This window comes from Gouania willdenowi, chromosome 11 (genome assembly GCF_900634775.1).
Source record: "Gouania willdenowi chromosome 11, fGouWil2.1, whole genome shotgun sequence".
Taxonomy (NCBI): domain Eukaryota; kingdom Metazoa; phylum Chordata; class Actinopteri; order Blenniiformes; family Gobiesocidae; genus Gouania; species Gouania willdenowi.
The window spans coordinates 19,957,932-19,969,661 of record NC_041054.1 but is presented as its reverse complement, the minus strand read 5'-3'; the positions used below and the strand labels follow the sequence as shown (position 1 = coordinate 19,969,661).

Sequence of the window (11,730 nt, the reverse complement as noted above, 5' to 3'; positions counted from 1 at the left end):
TTGTTCACGTGATACTTGCTTCCACACCACTGGGATCCAATCGGAGCTGGTGCAAATTCACATGCATGCTTTTTTTTTTTTTCCAGGAAAAAGGTTTGAGCTCGAGCACTGTCAGCCACGCCCACCCGGGAGTGCAAAAATAGTTCTGCATTAAATCAACAGTAACAAAACAGCATTTAAATGACATCAAGTAATAAACTCTAAAAGAGAGGCTTGTGACAGCCTTTCCTGATAAACATTCCTTTGTCCGTTCAGCAAAACCCCTGGCCACAGCGCTGCTCCTCCTTCCTTCAGCCACGTCACTTTCCCTCTGACCGTGTGTGTGTGTGTGTGTGTGTGTGTGCACGTGTGTGTGTCAGAGTCGCACCATGACTTTGTTGGTAACAAACATGTCAACCCTGCTTGGGTATGCTCGTGTAAGGGGCGGTGGGTGGGGGGGCAGGGTGTCAGCTTATCCAGACTGGACTGCACAGGTTGAGAAGGCTCCTGGATTGACTTTGATCAGATCCAAAGAGACTCCCCTCCATCCCTGATGATCAATGAGGAAGTCAGAAGGTGGTGCTTCCCCGTCCGCCGAGGGGCTTAGGGTTGGTGGGTGGCGCGGGGGGCACCACAGCTTATCAGGCCTGGAGGATGGGGGACGGGGCTGGGGGCGGGGCACGACAGGATCCATCTGAGAGACCCAGAGCCCTCGATGCTGGAAAAGGTTTCACAAAGTTCTGCAACTTTAGCTCGTTTTTTTTTTTTTTTTTTTTCCTCCTGGTCAGAGCGGCAACGACAGAACAACCGAGTCGCTATGACAACGTGGCAGGCGTGGGACACTGGTGTCTACCAGGGTTGGGGTCAATTACATTTTTCAGTTACAATTACATTTTTAATTATCCATGTTCAATTATATTACAGTGACCAGCATTTTTTTTCAATTACAATTATTTCTTGATCCTCAGAAAGTAAATTACAATTACATTCTCAATTACAATTAATCACAGTAACTGAGTCAGACAAAAGTTAACGTTTCTCTTGTGTTAGCATTCTGTTAGCATCTCTCATGCTAACATGTCTTAAATCAGCTGTAAAATACACTAAAACAAACATCTATCATCTCATTTATTTACATGTAATGATGTAATTGTAATTGGACATTTGTTTTACTGTTGTAACCATAATCTAATTGTAATTGAGTTCACGTAGTTGACTTATTAAACGCAAATCTAGGGAATCATGGTACAGTTTTATGGCTTATGTAGTGAACATATAAGTTATACAATAACAATAGTTAATCATTCAAATGTGTTTAATATCAACTTTTTGCACTACCTCTCAGTTCTCTTGAGAACATTTTTACCATTTTTAAAATGAATCTAAATCCAGGAATATACTGAGAAAAAAGGCTCAGACGCTCACACCAATAATATGAATACCAATATTTTCATTGATTAGGAAGCCTAACAAGATAACCAAACGATAAGAAACAAATTAGATGATAAATAATATTTTTTAGTGCATTTTACAGCTGATTTAAAATGAGATGCTAACAGAAAGCTAACACAAGAGGAAAGTTACATTTTATGGGGTTATTTAATAAAGGCTCAGTAATTGTGATTAATTGTAATTTAACTTTAGTAATTGAGAATGTGATTGTAATTTACTTAAGGGTAAAATTATAATTGTAAGTTGAATTGTAATTGGAAAAAATGCTTGTCACCGTAATCGTAATTGAGTTGCATTTAAACATGGGTAATTGAAGTTGACGTAATTGTAACTGAAAAATGTAATTGACCCCAACCCCTAACCCAAAAGCTTGGGAATCAAACTTTCCTGCTGCACTGTTTCACATTGACCAAAACATTGTGACGCTGTTCCTGTGTTGGTCGTTGACCCGGGTGGAGACGAGAGGAGAGGAGGAGGGACCTCTGGGTGAAAGGTGTGCAAATCGGAGGGTGCTGTGAGAGGACGAGGGGGGAGTGGGACTGGAGTGTCACAAGGCCACAGCGGTGCACGGGTGTTTGAGCTTGCAGGGCAGCACTCCTCTGTTGAGCTGGTAAAACTCCACCAGGTGGATCAGGTCGGTGAACTTTGTGGCTCCGTCGTCGAGGCTGAAGAAGGCCTGGCCGTCCTCCTCACACTGCAGCGTGGAGAGATGACGTTAGCTTAGCTTTACCCAATTAGCATATTTCTCTGATGGTTTCTTTTAAACTACTGTGAATAACATAATCAACCATTTGATCTGTAGGGAGAAAAGTAGTCCACCATGAGGCCCTGCCAGCAGATCTTACATTACACACCTTTTTGCAACATATTATGGTTATATGTTAATGCCTGCTTCCAGTGTATGTTTGTGCGCATGTTGTGTGACCTAATTTATGTGGATCATTTTTATGTACAAGTTGATCTTTTATTCTGAATTTGTATATTGTATTTTTGGTTTGCAAGTGATGGTTGAGATGACTTGTTCTTGACTGTGAAGCACGTTGTGTGGCCTCGTGCATGAAATGTGCTATATACATTTATTTGATTAGATTTTGATGATTAAATGCCTAAAACCCCTTTGTAACCATAGAGTCTATGGCTATTAGCCACACATTACCAACTACCATTTTAGTGTAATGAAAGAAGTTTAAATGGTTTCATTATGACATACAGTATATAATATTAAACCCATCTCCATTTGTTCTAAGAACCCCAAAACACAGTATTAAATGTTTATTTTCCCAAACTCACCTGTTTTCCAGAGTTTTAGCCTCTGAAAAGTCACTTTTTGCGTAGTTCTAAAAACAGGCTGTTTTGGGGCCTACTTATGCATATTCATGAGTGGGCGTGTCTATAGACGCAGATTTCATGATTCGCTTTCGCAAGGGAGATCAGTATACACCAAAGCAATTTTCTTTTGCTATCAACACACTGTTGTTATTGTTTTCAGCCAAAAAACTGCACATGACAGTAAAACACATGGCGAGTTAAGCGGCTATTGTGATTGTGAGTCCGTCTCAGCGCTTCAAGGTCTGTGTTTATCACAGCAGCAGCGTAGTCATTCAGCTGCTTCAAAAACTCACTGGAGTGTTTAGCTGCTAAGTCACTTTCTTCTCTTCCTTATCTCTACTAACTACAGGAATACTCAATTTAAGGTGATAATCATTTGTTTTGTCCAACCGCTGCGTCGCATTGTGTCACAAACACGTCAGATCAAGTCAAAGGTGATACGAGGCGATATAACAGCTACTAAAAATGGAACTGCTCCCTGGCGCTACACCGTGGCTGCCCACTACTCCTTAGGGAGGGGTTAAATACAGAGAACACAATTCGTGTATGTAGCTTTACATATATGACAATAAAGTATAATGTATATTCTATATTAAACCGCAATGTTTGTTTTGCCCGTGAGTTAGTTTGAGAGGGAGGAGCTCACAGTCTTATATAGCGTTGTCAGGAGTTTCCACTAGGTGACATCAAGTAGCGAGAAAAATCCAACTCTTCCTAAGGAAGGGAGGGCTGGTGAAGAAAATAAAATTATATATACTTTTTATATATATATATATATATATATAAAATCTTTAGCCTATTGAAGCGTGCATATATAAATGGTGTAAGAATAATAATATTTTCATCATGTTGAATTTAAAATATTTAAAATTATGTCTCTTTCGTGTCAAAATAGACATCTTTTTAATTCCTATAAGACAAATAAAGAAACGGTAAAGGATAATGATCTGAGTTTAAAAAAAAAAAACAAAAAAAATCAGTATGGATAAAAAAGTAAAAAAAAAACACTGCAAAATAATAATCCATGGACTGCAGAAAATAAATATATCTCCAGGTTTTCACTCTTCAGCGCTCTGTACTCTTAGAATTTACAATCAGACATGCAATAACTTTTCTTTATACAAAGTGAACTTATACCATTTAAAGTCATTTCAATACAGTATTAGTTTAATTGCAAGGCTGTCTAATTCATTTTGAAGCCGAACTATGTCGTTCTGTTACACCGTACGATATCTGACATCACAGTTAAAAGTCTAGGGTTAAAATCCTTAATCCTAAGAGTTCGTAACAAAATGATCTAACGATGGGACTGACCGGGAGAATCTGGAAGTGCTTGATCTTCTGGTGGTGACACAAGGTGAGCACAAACGCCCTAGGATTACTCTGACTGTCCCGCAACAGGAATAACCTGATACAATGAAAACAGAAGGAAAAAAGACATATTAGATTATACCACAGGTACAATGTGACCATTTAAAAACCATGTGTCCATCAGTAATAGAAGAGCTTTTATGATGACTATGTAATATTATGTAATGAAACTACATTTTCACAAGTAATACATTAGTTTAATCATCAAATCCAAGTTTACTTACTAAAAATTATAGATTTACATTCACAGATAATGTGCATACTTTAATTTAATAAGAGTTTTAAAACAAATATTGACAAAACAAACAATAGAAAATGTCAGATAGCGTAAGTAAACCAGGGATAGGATCAAAGCAGCTGCCTGGCATCAGGCTTGGGGTCAATTGCAATTTTTAATTACAATTACATCTTTAAATATCCATGTTCAATCACAACTCAATTACAATTATGTTGACAAACATTTTTTTTCCCCAATTACATTTAAAATTAAATTGATAATTATTTCCCTGAAAGTCAATTAAAATTACGTTCTCAATTTACTAAAGTTCAATTACAACTAGAAATGTTGCATTGCTGCGACAATGCAACCGGGAATGCGAATCCACAGATAATTAACAGTATTTTGTTCAGTAATTGAATATTTAAAAAAGAATTATTTAGAGTTACAGAGAATGACCAGAGCAGGACTTGAACCAGGGCCCTCATGATGATTGCTTAAAGTTAGTTGTGTACTAACCCATCCACTTGGCCTTGCTGAATCATCATTTTGTGGGCTTCCTCTCTAATGATGCGGCCATGGAACCAAACTTGTGTTCTGTGAATGACTGAAAAAACAGATTTTTTTAGATGAAGATGCTTCTCACCTACACAGATTTCTCTTCATGTGGTGTTTGTACCTGTGCTCAGAGAGGACGGGTGCAGAGGGCTGGCACTAGTCAGAACATTCATGCGTTGGCCTCTTTTCTGTCGGTAAGAAATGTATCATCAGACACCGAGTCCAGAGAACCAGTAGGAACCAGCAGGAAGGGAACACACACTGGTGTCCCATCAAGTTAGTGATCCTCTATCAGACCGAAGCTGTACTACGAAGCTTGATACCAACACGTTAAGTTAAGCAAGTTGATTTCAGCCTGGCGCGCTCTTGCGTCAGACCAATCACAATAACGGAGGAACAGTAGAGCAATTTACGTCACGAGTGAGGAATAATTCTTGAAAAATATGAAGAATTAAAATCCATAATTCAGACCAAAAACAACATTGTTGCTGCCGAAAAAGCAGCAAGGGATGAAAGCAGGAATTGATGAGTGTTAATGCTTAATTAAGTAGTGATATTATAAACAGAGAATAAGCAGACACTATCAGTTTCACGTTTACCATGTCTGTGGCTCTGATACTGTGTTCATACAGCTCAGACTCCAACATAAGGTGGATAATATTTGTTTTTTATATTAACTTACAGGACTGAGGCTCTCGCCGTCACCACATAATACATGAATGATTTAATTAAATTATTTAATTATTGGACTCAATGATCCCGATGCACGCAGGCTTTATCAGCTGACTAAAAACCTGATCCCAACCAGGTTAGTCGTTTAGCTTAAGTTACCATGCTGATTTAGCCCTGTAATAAGTTAAGCTAGCGTCACACTAATTAAAACCCGGACATTAGTGCCATAAGAGAAAATCCAGCTTCATAGTACAGGCCCGTGATGTCAAATGTATTATGTCAACGTCTTACCCTCCAGGTCTGTCCCTCCTCTAGGGCGGCGCTCTGAGCCTCAACAGGATTGTCGATGACGCGACCAGTCCGTCCAGAGAAGTCCATGGCAACCAGAGAGTTTTCCGATACACTTCGCTGTTAGGAGGATGAGGGCCAGTGTGAGATGGCAGCAGTGCAGTAGTGGTAAATGGGGGGAGTTACACATACACACACACACACACATGGGGTAGAAGGGTCACAGGTCAAACAAGCCAGACACACTCAGTGGAGCATGACAAATCCTGTCTGCACACAGACCCACTTTAGTCAATCCACTAAATGCACTGGTCAGGATTCCTGGCTCGAGTGCTCAAATTACTCAGGATTTCCTTTAAATTCATTACACCGGGCTTAGCGAGCACCTCTACCTTCAGCTATTTATGAACCTTTTATTTCAGGAAAACTCCATAAACAAACTACTTTCTCGGAACTGTCGACAATGGTATGTCCAAATGTATGGACAGCATCAGTTTTTAGAAAAACTACAATGAAAATACACACTCCAGACCAGATCATGATAAAACTCAATGGGGTATTTGAAAAACCAACCTGACATAAGTCGACATTTCATTAAAATCGTTTAATTACGAACCAAGATTTTGGTATATTGAATTTTTGAAATTTCGCCAATGATGAGAGAAATGGATTTCTGATCCAGAATCAATATATTGATCCAGATTCCCTCCAAAATCCGTGGTCTAAGGTCTATCTTTGGTAAAAATGTGTTCCATTAAGTAGTTTTGAAGTAATCCTGCTAACAGACAAATAAATGAATCCGCGCTCGTTTAGCTTAGACTTTCGAAAAAGGCCGATCGGATTCATACGACTCCACGGAGACACTGTTCCAAATGTTGGTCAATATGTTTGTGTGTGTGTGTGTGTGTGTGCGTGTGTAGATGTTTGTTTGTGTACACGATCGTACACTGCTGACATCATTGTTCTAAAACAACGTTTAACAGGAGTTCCACAGTGTGGATGGGAAAATGAATGGGACATATATCTTTATGTGTTCTCTTGTTTGCCAGAACTTCACCAAAATTCAATCAGCTGTTCCTTGACCCATTATCAACATTTCTTGAAAATTTCATCAAAATCCATTCATAACTTTTCAAGTTATCGTGTAAATAGACACACAAACAAACACACACACGCAAACAAAACAAAATGACCAACATACTTCCAAAAACCATTTTCAAAAGTAATAAGTAAACAAACACAGGTGAAAACATGACCTCCTTGGTGGATGTAACGACATATTCTATGACCATCCTTTTATTACAAATAGAATAACATTCAGGGACTGGGACATAAATTCAGCCCTGGCATTTTATATCCAGAACAGTTCACTACATTATCAGAGACACCACGTGGAAGCCGTTATTAAGTCAGTGATGCTCAACATGTGGATCTTTATGTCTTCACTTTAATTATTCCTCCCCCAGAAAACTTTAAACGGGGGAAACTTTTTAACCCCTTTTTACCTTTTTACATTTTGCAACTTCCTTTGTCCCATTTTTGTCCCTTTTGAAAAAGTTCTGACTCTTTTATCAGACTGTAGCTTCCCTTTGCAAAGAAACATCCCTTTTTTTCCCTATTTTTTGTCAATTTTTGCAAGTTGTTTTTGACACTTTTATCCAAATTTAGTCCTTTCTTGAATTTTTTTGACCACTTTTCATCCAAATAAGCTAAATTTGCCAAATAAATACCAATTATTTCCTTTATTACTTACATTTTGCCTCTTTTTGTTCCACATTTTTCCCCTTTTTCATTATTGTTTGCCACATTTTTCCCATTTAAGCTGTCTTTTGCCATTACATACCACCTGGTTCCTCTTTATTTGCCCATTTTCTGGCCACTCTTGACTGCATTTTAGTCACTTTTCACTCTTTCTGTGCCACGTTTTTGCCACTTTTGGACCATTTTTGGCCACCTGTTTCCATGTCTGTCTCAACTCGATCGTCAAACCCCCCCCCCAAAAAAAAATAACGTAGCTGACCGGCCCACCAGACAGCCAGTCCACCCCTGGTAACATTTACACTTTGGTGTTTTGTCTGTTATGATTTGGTCCTGTTACCTTACACTTCATTCCATTGTGTGTTTAAAATGTCGTGACACAACACACTTGTACTGTGTTTGCTTTTTTAATGCATGACTAAGCATTATGTAAATATTTACAGTAGTGCTGTAAGAATCGACTTCTGATTCCCAGAATTCTCCAGTACATGATCAACTGATTTTTAACCAGTTGATCGTTTTGAGTGTTGGTACTCACCACAGGCGCAGAAAAAGGCGAGAGAGACGACTTCCTTTGATGGGGAACGTTGTAGTTCTGGTACAGAACTATACCGTGCTGAGGAAACAGAAGCAAGGAAGAGACGTCGACTCACAGTCTGTAGATTGAACAACTCATGTTGTCACGTGTTAGCCATTAAACAACCAGAACCAATAAAAAATAATGATAAAATCACTCATTCAAAGAGTGGATGAAAAATTGACCACAGAACACCTTCTGACAGCAACAGTAGTTTAACAGTGACAAAGGTTCCAGTAGTGAAGTAGGAATCACCAACAAAGATGATAAAAACGAAGAGAAACTTTTGTCTTTAATGTTTTTAAAGTATTTTTGTATGGTTTTGTGCGTTTTTCTGTCATTTAGGGAATTTAATGTTGTCATTTTGTGTGTTTTTCATTCATTTTCGAATTTTTTGTTGCTGATTTGTTGATTATTGCTGTAATTTTTGGTGTTTTTGTTGCTATTTTGTGCAACTTTTCTGTCCTTTTGTGCAATTTTGTTGCCATTTTGTGTGTCTTTGGGGTCATATTGTACACGCTATGTTGTTTTGCATGATCGTTTGGCATATATTTGGAATCTTTTGTGTTAATTTTTGTCATTACTTGGTCTATTTTTGTTGACATTTTGCTGTCATTTTATGCGACTTATTTTGCGTCCTACGGTGTCTTCATAGTCCTTTCAATTTTGAGGGGATTTGTTTTTCGAGGGCTTGCCTGTCCACGTCTGCAATAGATTTGTTAGAACATTTAGATTTATTTATTTATTTTTCAAACAAAAGTATAGAAATGATTTAATTTTCAATTACACAGTATTTCAAAGTCTTTTTTTTTTAAATAGGTCATTTTTATTCTAAAAATATGGTTGCATTTAGAAAAAAATCATGTATAATTAAGTTTTTTTTTTTAACATAATTGAAAGGATTCTTCCATTTTTATTGTTGTTTCAGATATGGATATCTATCCCTAGTGACAGTATGTCTATATATATGAAGCCTTGAAAGGGATGCCAGTTTAAAAGATGATTACTTTGAGCAGTCTGAAGGCGGTCATCCAGCAGGTCCTGCTTTGTTCATCCTCTGCACTCAGCATCTTCAGCTCTTTACAGTCACCTCTCACTTTACTGGGCTGTCAACCAAAGAAGAGACGCTCAGCACGACATCCAATTAATGAGACACACACGGACACACAGACAGGAAACAGCCATGTTGTTCATTACAGACACTCATACACGTGCTACGCTGTGCATGGTCGTAGGCACCTCACTCGTTCTCATTTCTGACTCCAACTGGAATTAAAAAAGGAATAACTTCTTGCAGACTTTTAAAAAATACCTAATATGGCTCATTACAAATAAAGTTTTGATATTCTACTTAATAAAATCTATTTGACATTAATCAGAGAGACATAAAAGGGATAACACGGAATACAATAAAGAGAGGAAATCCATAAAAAGAAGAATGAGAGGAGTTGCAAACAGTTTTATTTATTGTTATTTTATTGCTAACAATCATTGGTTGAAACTGAAATCACATGTTGAAAAGTTTAGAAAATATTTTTAGAGAGAGAAGGGGAATATAATTTAAGAGGAAAACTACATTTCAAGATACAATATGCTAGAACACTGATAACAGGGGATAAATTATGAAAGTGCCTAATGGAAGAAATAATACATACAGTAGCAGCAACATAAACCAGTTTAAAAAACACACTAAATTTGATGATTTGAAATCTTGAATATGTTCATATTTGGTAAAGTAGGTCTTTAATTATATATTTTTTAGGCCTTTAATTATATACTGCATGTTTATTTACCACTTCCTTTCTCACCCCCCTTTTTTTTTTTTTTTAAATTTAATTACTTGTTAAACTAACTCAAAATAAAAAATAAATAAAAAAAATCTGAAAAACAAAATACATAAAATAAAATAATTATTTTAAAAAAAATTATAATAACCCTGACACACACACACACACACTCACTCCATTGTATAAACTACATTTGTTCATGCTTGTTTATGGGTTCTGTAGCAATACATTTGGTTGGTTTGAAAGCAGTGCTGTGACTGCAATTTTCTTTACTTATTTGTTCAACGCTACACAAAGCCCCCCCCCCCCCCCAGCCACCACTGGTTTCAACCAATGCTTGTTAGCAATCAAAAAAAAAAAAAAAAACCCAGTAAGTTCCTTGTTAAAGTTTTCAAATGATTCTCCAAATGATATTAAATCTTGGCACATGATTGAACTTTCTGTGTTGCTAATGTATCAGATGTGATGCAATTTAAAGGAGAATTAGGCTTAAAATGTAATAAAGCCTGATTTCATCTGATCTGTTGATCAGTGAGATCAGTGCACAGTGCAGACTGTCATTAATCCACGTTGGACGCACTGCTTCCTAAATGTAGCCCCTGAAGACTAATTCATTCATGTCACCATGGCAACAATCCGGGCACACCCCCACACGCAAGCTGCTGAGTAAAATCCCTCAACAGTTCGTGCATCGTCACCCCCACTGACAGCCTGTGTGTGTGTGTGTGTGTGTGTGTGTGTGTGTGTGTGTGTGTGTGTGTGTGTGTGTGTGTGTGTGTGTGTGTGTGTGTGTGTGTGTGGTAATTTTGACAGCAAATCTTGATTTAGTTTTAGTCATAGTCTTCTGACTAAAGCGCAACTTGGTTTTTAGTCAAAATTTCAATTATAGTCAAGTTTTAGCTCACTGAATGACATGAACATTTTAGTCTACAAAATCTGTTTATGCATTTTTAAAAATGTAATTATCATTGATCAACCTGAAATGGGATGATATTCAAGTTTCCAAATACACTCAGACTGATTAAAGCCTTGTTTTATTGATTTCTTTTATTTCATTTAACAGCATTTAAACAACAGGACAAGCTATTGCCGAGACAGTAGAACGTTGTGTAATGCATTACATACTATAAAAGATGTAGTACCATTAGTGGAAAACAAAAACAAAAAAGTAAACTATCAATAATTTAGTATCACTTTTTATATACGGTTTACAAATTTTAAGAAAACTTGCATATGCATCATGTCTTCCTTCCCTGAATATTTATAGCAACTCTGAAATATTTAAACATAATCAAATAATATATTTGTCAGTTAAAATGCTGAACAGTGAATTTTCCCAATGTCAATTATGGTAAAAAAAACCACCAATAACACCATTTTACACATTATAAAGAAAATACTATTAGTATGATTAGGATGCTGAGCGTTCCCACTAAAGTATACTTCCAAGTTTCCCAAGATGCATTTCAAACCTACAACGACAAAAAACCAGAAGCTCACTGAGGCTAAACATCTCTGTTGATTCTCCACCTTTGAAAGTTCTGAAAACATTTAAAGTGAAAAAGTGACCAAGTAGAATATCAACATGTGGACATTTGATCCATAAAACTCGCGGAAACACCTTTCATGCCGACATTTCGGAGACCCACCATTGTGCTACTGACTAAACTTCCTGTTAACTTCAAAACAAGAGTCTTATTTACAAAAGTGTTAAAAAAAAAACTAATGGAAGAAAAGAAAAG

At 37.1% G+C, this 11,730-nt stretch overlaps 1 protein-coding gene across 3 annotated transcripts in view; it reads right to left on the bottom strand.

Annotated features, from left to right (window-relative positions):
- Window positions 1-1,741: 1,741 nt before the first annotated feature.
- Window positions 1,742-11,730, bottom strand: part of LOC114471874 (growth factor receptor-bound protein 10-like) — a 107,473-nt gene continuing 97,484 nt past the window's right edge. For all 3 annotated transcript variants that reach the window (XM_028460851.1, XM_028460850.1, XM_028460852.1), the window contains 7 exons: window positions 9,209-9,307; window positions 8,163-8,240; window positions 5,870-5,986; window positions 5,028-5,094; window positions 4,868-4,955; window positions 4,075-4,168; window positions 1,742-2,125 (listed from right to left, as the gene is read on the bottom strand). In XM_028460851.1, coding sequence (XP_028316652.1) covers window positions 1,979-2,125; window positions 4,075-4,168; window positions 4,868-4,955; window positions 5,028-5,094; window positions 5,870-5,986; window positions 8,163-8,240; window positions 9,209-9,307 — 690 coding nt within the window. In that variant the 3' untranslated portion in view covers window positions 1,742-1,978. The remainder of the gene's footprint in view (window positions 2,126-4,074; window positions 4,169-4,867; window positions 4,956-5,027; window positions 5,095-5,869; window positions 5,987-8,162; window positions 8,241-9,208; window positions 9,308-11,730) is intronic.